The 17,947-nt window shown below is 38.3% G+C and overlaps 1 protein-coding gene across 3 annotated transcripts in view; it reads left to right on the top strand.

The window, feature by feature from the left end:
- The window catches only part of TBC1D5 (TBC1 domain family member 5), a 564,034-nt gene that overhangs the window by 410,165 nt on the left and 135,922 nt on the right, over nt 1-17,947 (top strand). For all 3 annotated transcript variants that reach the window (XM_025377827.1, XM_025377829.1, XM_025377828.1), the window contains one exon: nt 12,713-12,819. In XM_025377827.1, coding sequence (XP_025233612.1) covers nt 12,713-12,819 — 107 coding nt within the window. The remainder of the gene's footprint in view (nt 1-12,712; nt 12,820-17,947) is intronic.

Below are 17,947 nucleotides of genomic sequence, written 5' to 3'. Positions count from 1 at the left end.
AGAACTAATGGAGAGGTTTACTTCTCAAACCAGTCTGAGTTCCTACTTCAAAAATCAGCACAGTTTTCCCCACCCTGTTCCATGAATGAGATCTCTGAAAAAGCCAGGCATGGTGGCTCGAAACTGTAATCCCAGCACTTGGGAGGACAGGTCAGGAGAATCGCTTGAGCCTAGGAGTTTGAGACCAGTCTGGGACACGTGGTGAAACCCCATCTCTACAAAAAATAAAATTTGACTGGGTGTAGTGGCTTGTGCCTATAGTCCCAGCTACTCAGGCTGAGGTAGGAGAATCATTTCAGTCCAGGAGGTCAAGGCTGCAGTAAGCCATGATTGCGCCACTGCACTCCAGAGCGTGGGTGACAGAGCAAGACCCTGTCTAAACAACAAAAAAAGAGAGATCTATGAAAAGAGAAAATATCTTCTTTGTTTTGAAGCGTTTGCTTGTTTATTGTCTGTTCTTCACACCCCACCCCTAATCCCTATTCCCCAGTGAGAGACAGGATTTTGTCTGTCTTGGTTTCCCTCCCATATACTAGCATCTAGAATTGGGCCCAGGGCATAGTAAACCTCCAGAAAAATATTTTTTGAGTGAAATAATTGAGGAAGTAAGGGCCCAGAGGCAGTAGAAGAGAACTGGGTCTGGAGTCCTATGAAAGACTGGCTGTGGAATAGGAATGAAAAGCTGGTGCTGATGCAGGAAGAAAGCACTAGGCTGCTTTCACAAGTAATCCAGTTCATAGGTGGAGAAGACAGAAAATGGAGGAATTCCATATCTGATAAAGGAGGAAACAAGGTTATCCACTGTGAGTGAGGCAGAGTAAGGTTAGTGGTTTGTGGGAAATGACTTGGAGCTGTGATAAAGATAGCTGATTAAGAGCCAAGAAAAGCCATGTGTAGCTGTTGAAGATCCTACAGAGAGAAACACTGGGAAGTGGTACCAGGCCTCAAAAAAAAAAAAGAGGTAGATTGTGATCCAGGCTTCCAAATGAATTAGGCAAGACTAAAGGGAGACAGGAGGGTAGAGGGTGTTGAGTTTATTTGAAAATAGTGGTTTAAGATGTATAAAGAGGGAAGCACAGCCAGGAAAAGATTAGGGAAAATTGAATGTATCAAGGAATTGGGTAAGGTAGAGCATGAGAGAGCTAAATGCATACAAAGTTGTGGTCAGACATAAAACAATTCTAGATCTGCTTGGTATAGTTGAAGTGCGTGAAGGGGAGTTTAAGTCACTTAAAGACCAAGGGATTGTGAGGAAACTGGGGTTTTTGTTTAGTTCTCCATGGACACTTCACCAAGGATCCTAATAGGAAAAGGCATAGAAAGAAATGTAATGAGCCTGCACCATAGCCTCAAATAAATGAAAAAGAGTGACCAAGAAAACAGCTTTTATTGAACCAGTCAATTATTCAGAGTCAACCATTCAACCAGTATTTACCAGTATATGGTACATAGATGACAGTGATGAAGGGACATGATAAGGCATAGAGGCATGGCATGAACTTTAAAGGAAGAGGGAGTTTTATGAAATGATAGGAAGCAATAGTTTGGAAGCTGAATCAAGGAGCAAGGTAGTCTTCCACCTCACATCTGGAGGTTGCAGAGGCAGCAGTGACTCTGGGAAGGTGAGGCTTAGAGGAAAAGACATTGTTCCCTAGAGAAAAGGATTGAGATAGAGGGGAGCAGCAGAAAGAAAAGGAATAGAGAACTGGATTGGACAGAGTTGCATAGGAGGTCAGTACTAGTTAGATGAGCTGATATTTTTGGCCATGGTCAAGAACTGAGAGGAAGGTGGACAACTTGCCAACCCCAGCTTTCCAAATAAGTCATTCGTGTCAAGCTTTTATTTCATGCCAGTGGGTTCTGACTCATAATGTCTTGCTGGGGCTTCCAGAGTGGGGATGTTTAGTTACACTCAGTAGTTTAAATCTCATTCAAGAAGATTCATTCAAGAAATCTTAACTGAACACCACTGTACCAGGCTCTGAGCATTACATAGGTTTTTTCTGAGCTACATTCGTAGGATGCTTAGGGGATGTTTCATCTGTGGGAAACTAAAAGAGCCCTCCTTCCGTGATGACATTCCTTCCTTGGGGTGCATGTCTCCTAGGGATTCAGTGGATGGGGATCGAAGGGTCTATGATCATCCTGATAGTGTGCAAAATATTGTGTAGGTATGCCTTTCTTTGGGTCAAATGTCTATAGTTTTCATCAGTTTCTCAAAGGAATACATGCCCAAAAAAAATAGATAAGATTCACTGCATCTAGTCCAAAGTTCTGATTTTGTAGGCACAGATAAGGCCTGTTATGGACTAAATTGTATTCCCGCCCCAACAAAAGATATATTGAAGTCCTAACTTCTAGTACCTCAGAACGTGACCTAATTTGGGAATAGATTGTTGCAAATGTAATTAGTTAAGATGAGGTCATACTAATCCAATATGACTGGTGTCCTCATAAGAAGAAGGAAATTTGGCAACAGACATGCACAGAGGGAAGACAATGTGAAGGTACAGAGGGAGAAGAAGGCCATGTGAAGACAGCCAGAAGCAGAGGTTGGAGTGATATTATCTACAAGGCAAGGAATGACAAGGATTTTCAGCCATTACCAGAAGCTAGGAGAGAAATAGGAAACAAATTCTTCTTCTTTAGGAGAAACATGCTGCTAATACCAGAAGCAGGAGAGGCAAGGAGGATTCTCCCCTGCAAGTTTCAGAGGCAACATGGTCCTACCAAAACTTTGATTTTGGACTTCTAGCCTTCAGAATTATGAAACAGTAAATTTCTGTTATTTTAAGCCACCCAGTTTTTGTTACTTTGCTGAATTATATGGATTAAAATTATACACAGAAAGAAACGTTGAGCAGTAAGGAAATAGTGTGAGAGTAATCATAAACCATTACTCCTGTAATCGTTTATGAATAGCCATACGCCCACCACACTATTTTTTAACTGACTTATTTCATATTATAAGTCACTCTTGTGATTCCTTGCTTCCCCTGGCTCCACCTACGTCTTACTCCTATTTTCAGGCCTAGGGTGAGGTAGCCTTTTTCCCAAATCTTTTCCTATTATTCTAGCTCTCATTGATTTCACACTTTTGCAGTCCTATAAGATTGTAATCAATACCACTAACTAAGTGCTACATTAGTTATGCTCTATTTTACATTTTTCCGTAGTTATTGTGCGTGTTGGTTCTATCTCCTCAACTAGATTGTGAGCTTCCTTGGTACCAGAACCACATTACAATTGTTTCCTACCTCTGAATGCATCTGAAGCTCTTCATGTGCCCAGTTAATATAGTACTTGGGGTAATGCCAGGCCAAAAGATACCATAGAGATCTTGGAGGGGTGGATTTGTGTGCTGTGATTGCTAAGAAGACAAGTGCTAGTCTCATTCTTAAAACAACTTAAATAAATAATGATTCTTTGAAAATATACTTTCAGCATAGCTTCTTCAAAGAAAGCATTGCCTACTTTTAAAAGTAAGTAGCTGAAATTTTCACATCTGTAAAATTTTTTATTGATTTTATTTATTTTGTTTTTGACTAGTATCAAAAAAGTCTCTATTTTAAACATACCATACCTTTCATTTGTCTTGTAAATTGCATTAATGGCTAAAACACTATAAGTCTATTTATAGATTTTCCTTTTTTTTTTTTTTTTTTTTTTTTCTGAGACGGAGTTTTACTCTTGTTACACAGACTGAGTGCAGTGGTGCGATCTTGGCTCACTGCAACCTCTACCTCCTGGGTTCAAGTGATTCTCCTGCCTCAACCTCCCAAGTAGCTGGATTACAGGAGCATGCCACCACACCCAGCTAACTGTTGTATGTTTGGTAGAGACAGGGTTTGACCATGTTGGCCAGGCTTGTCTCCAACTCCTGACCTCAGGTGATCTGCCTGCCTCAGCCTCCCAAAGTGCTGGGATTACAGGCATGAACCACCACGCCGGGCCTAGATTTTCTTAAAAAGAAAGTATTTCTCAAATATTTATTGCCTTTTTAAATGTACTTTCTCTTTGAACACCATAAATGGAAAAGTTTCCTTCTTGGCACTTCTGCCCACTTCCTGCCTTTTTTTTCAGCCAGCGTAAGCATGTTACAATACTCTACTATAATTTTCCTCTGTTTTTGATAGAGATTTCTTTAGCCATTTCCTTGCCTGGCATGGCATGGCAGTTGTGGCCTCTTTGTGATTTCAAATATTACTCATTTTGCTTTCCTTTTAGATCTCTCCTTACTCTTCAGCCACTGTCTGTCTGCTAGTATTTCCCGCTGTCCTAACCCAGAATTTCTATTTTTCTATTTTCTAGTTAACAGCATGTCCAATGTCATATTGATGTCAAAATGTGTTTATTTCAACGCAAATTGTATTTATTTGTCTTTTCTTGAAAAGCTTTGCTTAACAGTGACTACGAATTTTAAATCTCATGGTAATGTTACAAAGTTTTATCAAAGCACAAATTGATAGTCTTATTTTTGAAGGAGTGTTTAAGCACTTCCTGACTACTAGCTCTCCTCCCTCTGAGACATAAAATGGTGTCAGTTGTTTTTATGATTATATCAGATATGTATATTAATGTACCCTGTTACAAACACCGTTTATACTACTTTATATCTTAGTTTAATAGTCTCCTCAAGTTTCACTAACAAAGGCTGATATACCATACTAGCGCATTGTCTGTTATTTTGGGTTTCTTTTTTAATGTTTCCTTTTTTAAAAAAAGTTGAATTATTGAATTGGATTTAAGAAAGGTTCTAGGTTCAGCACAAAACTAAGTGGAAAATACAGTTCACGTATACCCACTCCCCCAGATACCCATATTCTCCCCCACTATCACCATCCCAGTGAGAATGATACTTTTTTTTTTTTTTTGAGATGGAGTCTCACTCTGTCGCCCAGGCTGGAGTGCAGTGGCGCAATCTCGGCTCACTGCAAGCTCCGCCTCCTGGGTTCACGCCATTCTCCTGCCTCAGCCTTGTGAGTAGCTGGGACTACAGGTGCCTGCCACCACGTCCAGCTAATTTTTTGTATTTTTAGTAGAGACGGGGTTTCACCATGTTAGTCAAGATGGTCTCGATCTCCTGACCTCATGATCCACATGCCTTGGCCTCCCAAAGTGCGGGGATTACAAGTGTGAGCCACCATCCAGCCAGAATGATACATTTTTTACAGTTGATAAACCTGCATTGATACAGCATTATTGCCCAAAGTTCATAGTTTTACAGTAGGGTTCACTCTTGGTGTTATATACTCTGTGTGTTTGGACCAATGTATAATGACATGTATCCATCATTATAGTATCATACATACAGCAGTCCCTCCTTATCTGCAGTTTAAGTTTTCATAATTTCAGTTACCTGATACCAACCAAGATTCAAAAATATTAAATGGAAAATTCCAAAATAAAAAAAAACTCCTAAGTTTTAAATTGTATCCCATTCTGAGTAGCATGATGAAATCTGTAGCCACCCCACTCTGTTCTGCCCTGGACATGAATCTTCCCTTTGTCCGCATATCCACACTGCATAAGCTGCCTGCCCATTAGTCACTTAATAGCAATCTTGATTATCAAAGCAACTGTTGTTGGTATCACAGTGCTTGTGTTCAAGTAACCCTTGTTTTACTTAAAGCCTTAAAGCTCAAGAGTAGCGATGCTGGCATATTGTTATAATTGTTCTATTTTATTGTTAGATATTGTTGCTCATCTTTTACCATAATTTATAAATTGCCTAACTTATAAATTAAACTTTCATCATAGGTATGTATGTATAGGAAAAAGCATAGTACATATAGGGCTGAATACTATTTGAGGTTTCAGGTATCCACTGGGGGTCTTGGAACACCTCCTAAAAATTCTCTGTGTCCTGCCTATTCATCGTCTGTCTCCCTCTAATTGCTGGAAACTACTTATCTTTTCACTGTCACAGTGTCATATAGTCAGATGAATGACGTCTGTAGCCTTTTCAGATTGGCTTTTTTTTTCTTAGCAATATGCAGTTAAGTTTCCTCTGAGGCTTTTCATGGCTTGATGGCACATTTATTTTTAATGCTGACTAATATTCCATTTTCTAGATACAATACAGATTGTTTATTAATTCACCCACTGAAGGACATCTTGGTGACTCCCTCATATACAAGTAAGATATCCACCCACTTTTCTCCTTCCATGCATCCCATTTCTCCTTAGCACCCCTGCCATAGGAGCCACTCCGTATCTGCCTTCGTTTGCTTCCACATATTGTTGGCTGACACCTCACTGACCCTGAAGTCTTCCATTTTAGGAGTTATCACAGCCCTTAGTGTGTATCATTATTATCAGCCCTACCCTAGGTTGCAATTAATTTTATGTTTCTCTTCCACTGGAATGTAAGAAAAAGTTGAGATTTAAAAAATTCTTGTCATGTCTTTAGAACTTGACTCAACATTTTAAATAAAACAGGTGTTTAATATAAACATTGAATGAATGAATACAGTCCAACACACAGAGAAGATATTGTCAGTACTACTTAAATACCTTATGTACTTCAGCCATTTTTACTGACAATGTATATTTCTGATTAAGGCACTAAAAATCACAAAACGCAATGAAATAAAGTGTATGTGTGTGTGTCTATTTTCAGATATAACTAATTCCCAACCTATGGTTTTCTTTCATTTCAATTTGTAATTAAGAGAGTCAAATGTATGAATCAGGCTTACTGATTATTTTCTACATCTTAATCCACACCAATTTTTTCAGGCTTCATTTCCATGACATTTTACAGAATGTCATTATGTGGAAGTAGAACTTGGGCTTTGATTCTGAGTACTTACCTTTAATTACCACAATAGTGTTCACAGTTTGCATTAAAAGACTTTGTTTTGGCCAGGTTTAGTGGCCTATCATGCCTGTAATCCCAGCACTTTGGGAGGCCAAGGCAGCAGGATCGCTGGAGCCCAGGAGTTCAAGACCAGCCTGGGCAACATAGTGGGATCCCCGTCTCAATTTAAAAAAAAAAAAAAAAAGAATTAGCCAGGCATGATGACACATGCCTATAGTCTCAGCCACTAGGGAGGCTGAGGTGGGAGGATCGCTTGAGCTCAGGAGGTGAAGGCTTCAGTGAGCTGTGATCATGCTACTGGACTACAGCCTGGGTGACAAGAAGGAGATTGTGTCTCCAAAAAAAAAAAAAAGAATCCTCTTTTTTTTTTTTTTTAAAGCCTCTGTCACCCAGGCTGAGTGCAGTGGTGCTATCTGGGCTCACTGCAACCTCCACCTCCCGGGTTCGAGCAATTCTCCTGCCTCAGCCTCCTGAGTAGCTGGGATTACAGGCACCCGCCACCATGCCCAGCTCTTTTTTTGTATTTTTAGTAGAGACGAGATTTCACCGTGTTAGCCAGGATGGTCTTGATCTCCTGACCTCACCATCCACCCACCTCGGCCTCCCAAAGTGCTGGGATTACAGGCGTGAGCCACTGCGCCCAGCCAAGAACATTGTTTTTATACATATCATCTCATTATTTCCTCAGGCAATAATGAGATAGAGAAGGTGGAGAAAACAGAAGCCTGTGCACGTAATTGATATCCTTCAAAGTTCATAGTACAAATGGCATTCCTGGAGCTAACATGCCATCTTTCTGACTTTTCTAATACAGTGATCTTTCTCTGCTCACACGCTAGCCACTGGCAATTCTGTACTTTTATACTTGCTTACTTACTGCCTTCCAGTTGGAAGCACTATACATTTAAACATAGAAATTATTGAGTAACGATCTCTTATGTTATTGCTTGATCTCTTATTAAATGAGATTCTGTTTAAAGTGTATTAAGTGGGAAAAGTAACAATTTTTTAAGTCTTTTTTCCAAGCCCAAAGAGTGAGCTGCTCTGAATTTGAGATTGTCCTCTTTCCTAAAAATGAAATTAAAACTCTCATATTATTCCGCACAAAATCTGCTAGAGTAATAAAGACTTACCAAAGAGTATCCAAGTGTTTACATAAGAGTATGTGTTGGTCTTTGGTTTCAAGGATGGTGGTTGTAGTGATTGGATGGTGCTCAAAGAGGCAGTTGTCACAAAGCCAACTGAGGAAGAAAACCCAGAAGGACAAAATTTTACAAGGGTTTTAAACACTAGACTAAAACCACTTTTTGTGGAGGATATGACTGTGTTTTATATTTGGCTTTCTCCAAAACTGAAGAGAGTAAAATTTTTTTTGTTTCTATTTATGTTTTATACCCCAGCCTCCCTCTGACCACTTGTTTTCTGGTTCATTGGCAATCCCATTTTGTTTCTTGCCATTTGTACTTAGGAAAGTCAGAATAGTAAGGGCCTTTAAATAGGTGAAGATTATGCAGGCAGTAATTATGTGTTCTTTCCTGCGTGTAGTAGGCCCTCAACAAATATTTTTTTTCAGAGAGCATTGCATTATTGAATGCTTTCTCTATGCCGGGTGCCTGGCAAGGCACTTTCATTACACATTGACTTTGTTTTCAGTCAAGTACAATTAACTATGAGAAAAACTTTTTCCTTTTTTAAAAGAAAGGTTTTCTTTTTTGTTAGCTCATTTTATTTTATAATCTATGATTATTTGTTTTTATATGCCATTTTATAGGTAAATACAAGAATGTATGCCTGTTTCTAAATATTTGCTATTCTTGGCCTTTGACACCGAGGACTTTTTTCAGTTTATACCGATACCCCTGTTATGCACTTGCTAAGAATGTAGGAAAGTATAAGAGTAGGGGGTGAGGCTTTCAGTCTACACAGACCCAGGTTCGGCCCTGTCTTTGCTTTTCAGTAGCTCTGTGGCGTTGGCTGTGTTGTTACCTACTCTGCACTACCTCATCTATAATAGTCAGTGATAATGCTTTCCTTAGGGGGAATTAGGAGGACTCATGAGACCTTTATAAAATGTATGACTAGTTTTCAGGCATATTATAGGTACTCGATAAGTGATAGATATTTTGGGGGGGGGTCAGGCGAGAAATTAAAGGAAGTCTATAGAGTTTCGTGTTTTGTGGTAGTTTTCAGTCCGTTTTATTATGTTGACAAAGAAAGTATATCTCAATATGAACTTGAATAATTTGAAAAAGTATTGCATGTATTTACAAACATTACAGTTGTAAGTGTGGTTAATTTTGAATTATGTGTAAGTTATTGATCCACATTGCTTTAAACTTTCTCAAAACAGTTACTTTTTCTGCATATCATTACTGATTTCACTTTTTGGTTTATTTGTACCTGCTGGAGAAACTAAATCATCTCTTCAGACCACTCCAGAATAGTTGTGGGGTGCATAAAGATTCAGAGAAGTGAGCTCTGCCTCATGTGGAGGTAATACTATTCATCAAGGATGAATTGAGCAAGATAGGGAAACGTACCACGTAGCAGCTGGCCCACTCTTACAGAAAGTCTGTAGATAGAGTAAGCAGTATTGTCTCATTTTATAAATGAGAGAAATAAAGTTTCAATGAAGTTGGGCAGCTTGCCTAAATTCACCATATTATAAGTGACTAGGCTGTCTAATCTAGTTCTCATTCCAAATCCATTAACTTTTCTTAGGTACTACTTACCTTTGCTTTTACCTTCCCTAAATCAACTCTTTAGAATGTGCCTTCACTATTTTGTTTTTAAAGCATAAACATACTTCATTTCAAATGTAGGTAGATGCCAAAACTCAATAATTTTTCTTAATCTTTCACTTGTTACCTCATGTCTCTGCCCTGCTCTGATAGAATAAATATTGGGGAAAGAACAGTATTACAGATTAGTTTTTCATTTTCAATAAAAGTTTACTGTGAAGTTCAAAACTAAATTCTTATTGTGTCAGATCCTTGCTAGTTTGTTTTTAAACCAGCTTGCATAATTCTCTTCTACCTACTTTAAACTTGCTGTAGTTATTCAAAAGGAGATTTAATACTTAGCATATCTATTTGCAAATTAAGGGTATTTCTAAAAGTGTGGATTTTCATTAGCAAATTAGAGATACCGTTATCTGAAAGCAGTGAACTTAACTTATTAGCTGTTATATTCCTAGTGCCAGTGGCATAGCCTCTGGATATCTGGCATTTAGTAGATGCTCAGGAAATGTTCATTGCATGCAGTGATTGGATGGATGAATAGAAAGATAAAAGAATGTTAGCTTCTTCATTTGTTCCTCAAGTAGAATTTTAATACATTATTTGGCTTCCTTTATATATTTTATAGCTTCTGATAGCCTGAAAAGTTTTAACAACTTATAATAACAGGATTATTGCTCTAGTCTCTATCTATATATTTATATCTAAATCAGTCTGTTCTATAGGAGTTCAAGACCAGTCTGACAACATAGCAAGAGCTTGTCTCTTCAAAAAACTTAAAAACTAGCCAGGCATGGCAGTATGCTTCTGTAGTCCATCCTAGCTTGGGGCAGGAGGATTGCATGAGCCCAGGAGTTTGAGACTGCAGTGAGCTGTGATCATGCCACTGCACTGTAGCCTGGGTGACAGAGCAAGACCCTGTCTCTTAAAAAAACATAGTAAATAAATAAATAAATGATTAATCAATCAATCAAGCTTTTCTGGAGATTGGGTTATGCTGATCTTCTAGTATAGTTAAAACTGCTTCACTAGAATAGTAGTAATACTTTATAGTATGCATCCATGATGTCTCTTGATTTTCGAAACAATGGCCTTTCAAAACAAATGTCTTGTAATAGAGTACAGACTCTGCAGCTAGACTTTTGGGTTTCCAATCTTGCCCTTCTAGGGAATCACTGGTAACTTGTGCAAGTGATTTAACTTCTCCAAGTATCAATATTTGCATCTGTAAAACAAAGATAAGAATTGTCCCTCTATAAGAATGTCATAAAAATTAATTGAGATAATGTAGGTAAAGTTCTTAGCATGTGGCCTGGCTACAGAAAGCTTTAATAATTCACTGTTAGCTTAGTCGTGTTAGTAGTAATAGCTGCTTGGTATTACACATCTGCCCTTCTGTGCTGTAATTTTCTCCAGAGTAAGGACTCAGTTTTGTTTATCTCTACGTGCTCCCCTAGCATAGGGCCTGTCGTGAATGAGGTACTCAGCAAATAATTATTGGGTTGAATGAAGCAGTCAAATAAATTTTTTCAATCAAAAAGTTGTTTTCTAAGTGACTAAACTTAAGCTCACAGAGGTTACCTGAACTGGTTTTAAACAGCTGCTATAAATCAGTCTTATAGATTATATCATTTAATCTTAAGGCAACTTGATGAAAGGTTCAAATAAAGCCCCGGATTCAAACCTACATCTCTGTGTCATGAGATCAAAAACTTTTCCACAAAACTTTCCTGCCTCTTTACAAAATATGTAAGAATTCTTTCTTGGTCAATTACTAATGTATAATTACTTTTTGAGTTATAAGGTGAATTGATTAAGTCTTAATTACTTGCTAGATCTCAAAGAAATCTGTACATAAAACCATTATGCTATTCTCAGTATCTTAGCTTTTTGAATTTCTAGAGAAAAAAAGGACAGCAGGTAACTGAAGGTGAATATGAAAAAATGAACAAATAAGAGTCTGAACAGATACAGAAAGGGTAGGATAAGAGAGTGCTTTACAAATGAAAGCAGATGTATGAAATTACAAGCTGTCATAGCAGCAATGGAAATGAAGATGATAAAGTGGTTCCTTACATAGATTATAATTATTCATTTTGCCCAGTCCTGTCTCCTTTCCCCATAGTGCTCATAGGAGGGGAAGCAGTAGAAAGTTATAGCAAGAAATAGTATTCCAACAGCAGAAGAAAAAATAATCTAAAAATCAAAGATATTTCTAATTATAACTTCTAGTTGTTGATGTTGTTTCTATTAAATCACAGTTGTTTTCTTATGGAACATTTTTCAAGTAACTGATTAATGAAAAGGCTTCAGTTGCAACCACAGAAGTTAAAACTGTAAAGTTTCTTCACAATCAGTGCTGTGGAGGCAGTCAGTGTGGTTCACAAAGCAAGCATTGTTAATGGGCCTGACTGTGACAGCAGTGGCAGATAAGATTGCCAAGAAGTAAAGTAGTTTACATACACCTGCCTGAAAAGATGTGTTTCATAGTTACACCCATAATTAGGCTGATTTGAAAAAAAATTAAATGACAGGCTGCAGAACACATTTAGACTTAACCTATGACAATTTTGACACTTTTCCTCCAAGAAATGCTGCTTAGATATTCTCTCCCTAAATCTCTTGTTACCTTTAGAAAAACAAATAATTAGTAGAAATTCTACTTTCTTTAGTTTTGAATTATATAATATTTACCCATACAAAAGAAAAAAATGTAACAAGTTATAATATATAATAATCAAGGTAAATATTGTTTCATGGAAATCTCAAACTGGTTCTTTTTCATTCATACGACTTTTATTACTAATTTCTAAGTAGAAAAACAGGAGACATTTAAGCACAGCCATGTAAATGGCAATAAATATGCATGGTTCTGAGAATTTATGTTGCAGATGTACACATATCTGTATATGAAGTTCTTCTTTCCAACACCCCCTGAGGATAAGTGCTAATACGTTAGATTGCAGTTAACAATACAATGTGTTCCTTCAAAGGCAATTTGGTAAAGATCCCTTCTTTCTACTTCCTTTTATCAAATCAGTTGAGTTATTGGTTTGCTTTCATTGACTCTGGGTTGTTAGTTTTTATATTCTCAGCAATGCAGAGTATCTTAAATAGTATTGCATCTGAATTATTTTTTCCTCTTATTTAGTGATCTCTAGTAACTACCAGACCTGTCTCGGCCTTCTGATGCATTACCCATTCATCGGGGATGTACACTCACTGATTCTTAAGGCTCTGTTCCTTAGAGACCCAAAGGTAAGCTTCCCTAGTAGGATATACATAATTTTAAGTTGGGTGAAAAATAGACTTCTCTGTGTAGAGTCTAAGAATTCCGAATGTGGAGTTTGCCTAATAGTTGATGAATTGCCTAATGGTAGCATTTGCCTAAAGTTGTAGGCCAAAACTCACATACCTCATTGGCCAGCAACTCAGCAGGCAAATTAAGTGGACCTTGCCATAAGAAACTGGAACACATGTCTCTTTTCCCACAGAAGGCTGTTCTATGCTTTTCCCTTCCTCACAAGTCAAGGAAATAGTTGAGGAACTACCACTCCTTATAGCCAAACTATATTGTCATTGGTACCCCACACAGGGGTTTACTTATCCAAGTAGAACCTTGGGGGCCATATGAAGATCAAGAAAGTAGCTTTATATAAAGGACCAGTTCCATAAGTGGATACAATGAAACACTAAATTATTTTATATTATGATATGTATTAATATTTCTTATTTGAGGGGTTAAGAGTAATAAAGATTTAAACAGACTTTTAACACTGAATTCTCTATTTGAGCGTAAAGCAATTCACCAAAATTTTCTTTACACTTCAGAGAAAAAGTGTGCTCTTTTACAACTAATGTTATATTTCTTGAAAATAAGAACATTTAATGATCTAAAAAAATCTGTGAATCCTTACTACTTTTGAGCCAAACAAAAATATTGGAAGAAGTATAAGAGAGAAAGCTTCAAACACGAATATCAGAATGCCAGGCATTGGATGGTAATCCCAGCCTTTGGCTCTTTGGCAACCCTCCCAACAGTCATGTTGGCAGTTGTCTAACTGTCTCTGAGTCAGTCAGTCTGTCTGTGGGTTCCATTGCCAAAGCTCTGTCTGATCAACTGGGGCCTCCAAGTTTAATGTAAATTTAGAATCTAAAGGATTTCTGTCCTTTCCTTGGTTGTTGACTTCAACCTTTTAGTATATCCTTTATTCTTTGATTGATTTAAAAGAATTTACTTCCTTATGCCTATATCTGTTCTGTAAATTTATGAACTTTCATATCATTTTTCTTACACAAAGCAGTTTCATTAAGCATCAGAAATATAATCCATTATTTCTCTGATGCATAAGGAAGCATACTTTTTTCTGGTAAGGCTTACGAATCTGACTATGAAAATTGAAAGTTCCATATTTATATTTTATGTACATATGTATTTGTAAGTTGTGTGACTATATACTCCCTACCCCCCAAAAAAAACCCCACAAGATGACAAAATATCTGTAAAATAAGATTAAAGAATGAGGTTACCGGTCAATGAGATATGAGTTTTGATCTACAAACTTATGGAGAATTCTATCAGCTTAGCGTTAGGAATTTTTAGAATCATACAGAGTGGAAAACATTGCTAAAATAGCAATTTGAATTTTCTACTTGCATGATTTGTTTGTTTTAATTGAAGGAAGAAATGAATATGTTTTCAAAACCTATCGATCTTGGTAATTTTTCCCTAGCTATATGTGGTTGATATTTCTGTGAATCACTCACTCATCCAGCTTCAGAATTGTTTATTCTAAGTTCATCAGTGTTTGTTAGAGGAAGCTAAATGCCCTTTCATATTAGTATGATTTTAATGGAGTACTTTCTATCTCAATAAAGTTGTGTACATATAATGAAGCAAATTCTACAAGCATTAAAATATAGATTCTTTAAGGTTTAAGAGAAAAAAATAATAGGGTATCTAAAAAAGGGAATTCCCCACCTTCACATTCAGAGTCTTATCAAGTAAAAACATGATCAGTACAATGACCTTAAACTGATATTCCTGAGACATAAAAAATTGGGCATGATGAGGGAGTCATGTTTAAAAGGCTCAGTAGAATAAGTTCACGGAATGACGATATCTATGGGAAAAGTAAAGAAAGCTGTGTAGCCTTTAAAAAGGGGCTTTCAGATGGCTAACCCAGCAAAGTGGTAGATATAGTTAAGTGTATACATGGCTGACCCATTAACATCATTTTACAGATTTTAAGTAGTAACTAAAGTCACTTGACACACATGTTAATATGGGTCTGTGGCAGTGTAGTGTTCTGCAAGGAACCTGGGTTAGGAATTGGGACCTTGGGTCAAACCTTGTTTCTGCTACCAACATCTTCATTATTTTGGAAAAATCATGCTTGCTGAGCCTTGGGCTTCTCTTTTGTAATATTTGGAGGTTGAATTAAATTGTCTCTGATGACCTGCTTAAGCAGAACATCCTTTGTCTTTGAAGAATTGACTTTTTCTTTTTTTTTTTTTTTTTTTTTTTTGAGACGGAGTCTCGCTCTGTCGCCCAGGCTGGAGTGCAGTGGCACGATCTTGGCTCACTGCAAGCTCTGCCTCCCAGGTTCAAGCGATTCTCCTTCCTCAACCTTCTGAGTAGCTGGGACTATAGGTGTCCACCATCACATTCAGCTAATTTTTGTATTTTTAGTAGAGATGGGGTTTCACTGTGTTGGCCAGGATGGTCAAGAACTGACTTTGAATTGATGCAGGATCTCTCTCAGTCAGTCTGCCAGCTGGGGACCTCCACAGCCAGCGACGTTCCCACCCAGAGCCTCACTCAGCCCTGGGCCTGCCGTAGGAGGCACCCCATCCACTCGGCCCACTGGACCATGCCTGGTTTGCACACCAGCCCAGATCCTGTGGCTGCTGTGAGTGTGTGCTCAGCTGCCAATGGGAGGCGGTACGTGAGCAAGTGAGTGCAGGGTCCAGCCAGCTGTTCTGAGTGCCAGCACAGACTTGGGCTCCATGCGGGGCTTGCAGCTGGACCAGGTGTGTTACAAACCACTCCGGCGGTAGACTGGCATCATGAACACAGTGGTGTCCAGGCAGCAGTGCCCACAACCCTGAAGCCCCAGAGGGGATGTTACAGCATGCTGATTAGCTCTTTTAGTCCTACTGTCTGCAGCCCAGTGGACAGCAGCGTGTTAACAGCTCTGTCAGCCCCTTGCCTCACTCTGGCTCATGGCTCCAGGGCTGGTTCAGGCTTGCTGCTGCTTCCCATCACATGGAGTCACTACCCTTTGCCAGCAGAGGGCAGAGGACCACAGTTGTTGCAGCCTTTGGTGTACCCGTGTTCAGTGGATCCTGAGTTCTGGTCCTGCATCCAAGAGCAAGATCATGCTGACAATTGAAGGGTGAGGAGGGTGGAGAAAATATTTATTGATGGTAAAACAGCTTTCACTGGAGAGGGGATGCAAGGGTGGTCCTCTACCCAACGTTGGGTGGTTTCTCTCCATGTGGCTAGGTCCAGGGCTTTTATGGGCTCAGAATAGGAAGTGTGTGCTGATTGGTTTGTGAGTATGCAAAAAAAGGCTCAAACAAAGGCACCACTTAGAGGTGGGCACAACAGTGTAAAAAACCAATTAGGAAAGGGTAGGTGTATGTAAAATATGTGAAGGGTCGGGTTCAATCAGAGAAAAGCACGCAAAACAGGAAGACAGGTTTTCAAACCAGTCCATGGATTTACCCCGGGACTTGTAGCTAGGCTTTAAACTGTCTTTGACTTGAAGGTCAGGTTTCACCGGGAACCCATCCCTGTCTACTTAGGGTTCATCTGCTTCCTGCCGCCATTACAATGAACTAACAAGGTCCAACCCAGTGCTGCAAAAGTAAAGTGAGAAAAACAGTAAATTTATCTATATTATAGAAATCCACAAGTGGACAGAGTTTTCAGTGTTGTTAATTGTCAATTATAAAGTCATAAAAGAGGCCATTTATGCTAAGGGAGGAAAAAAGAGGGAAAGATGGTACTAGTACCCCTGCCTATAGCCTCTGAAAATTCACACATCATAGTGCTTTAAATGTTTTCTATTAATAGCAACAGTGAAACACTCACAATACTGTAATCATTCCTGAGTCACATAGATCAGAGTAAGTATTTAAACACACAATTCTCAATGAAATTAACTAGTAGAAAGATGAGATTTGAGACATGAAAGCATATTTTCCCATTTCCTAGTTTCATATGACTATAGTGTTGAATGCTGCTAACAGTTCAGTAAAATAAAAATAAACAAGGAACTCTGAGCCTTAGTAGGTTCATTGTCAACCTTCAGAAAAGCACTTTGTCCTACCGTCATCCCTAAATTGCTTAGTTGAGAATACATTCTGCAAGTATAGCTTGAGACATAAAGTTCTAATTGTTTTATGTCAGAGATAGCCTTTACTGTGGAAAGATTTCTTATTTGAATAGACTGAAAAAAGTAGGCCTAAAAACTATAATAATAGGATCATACTCCTTCATAGTTTTCCAAGCACTCTGACTTTAATCAACAACCCTATGAAGTAGGCAGAGCAGGTTATCTTTCCTCACTTTTTTCAGTAGGGAGAGGTTAAGTTTATGTGACTTTCCCAAGGTCAAAAAGCTTATAAGCTCCCAAGCCAGCTAGAGTGGCATCATGACTGTTCTGTCTATTCATTCCCTCCTCGGATTCCTGGCATCTGTTCTACATTCCCCATGAAACAATTTTCAGGTTCAGATAGGACATGTCCTCCCTTTTGAGTACCCACGGCACTGCGTATTTTATCTATATGCATGTGTGTTTTGTCAGTTACTACGCCTTAGGACTGGATCCTGCTCATTTTTTAGCACTCAGCTTTGTGTCCTGCATATCTTGGTATAAAGGAAATAGTGATAGAATTGATTTCTGATTCAAATGCCATGCCTCATTCCAGTTCACCACACTGACTCTAATCTAGTTGGACGTCATCTAGCATATTTCTGGAACATTCCACAAAAGCCATAGCCAATGGTGTATTTTTCAGCTGCCATTTTTATCAAGATAGTGAATTAATTATACAACTTGAACGTAAAGAGCATCTAGTTCCTTAATTTGCTATATATCAGAATTATTTAAAATCCTGTTACTACCATCATATATTATGGAATACAGAAGACATAGCAAAGAATCTAGTTAATTTAATTCCCTTAGGCTGTCAGAGTTTTAGAACTGCAAAGAACCTAGACAGTCTTATCCAACTTCTCCTTTCATAGATGAAAAAGTGAGAATAAAGATGAAGCTTAGAGACTTATTCAAGGTCACACAGCTTTTTAGTGGCAGACCAGCAACGACCCATCTTCAGACCACCTTTCCATGCAGGAACTGTGACTTTATTAGTTTTA

Source organism: Theropithecus gelada, chromosome 2 (genome assembly GCF_003255815.1).
Source record: "Theropithecus gelada isolate Dixy chromosome 2, Tgel_1.0, whole genome shotgun sequence".
NCBI classification, from domain to species: domain Eukaryota; kingdom Metazoa; phylum Chordata; class Mammalia; order Primates; family Cercopithecidae; genus Theropithecus; species Theropithecus gelada.
The sequence above is the reverse complement of the archived record's forward strand: the minus strand, read 5'-3'. Positions and strand labels throughout refer to the sequence as shown.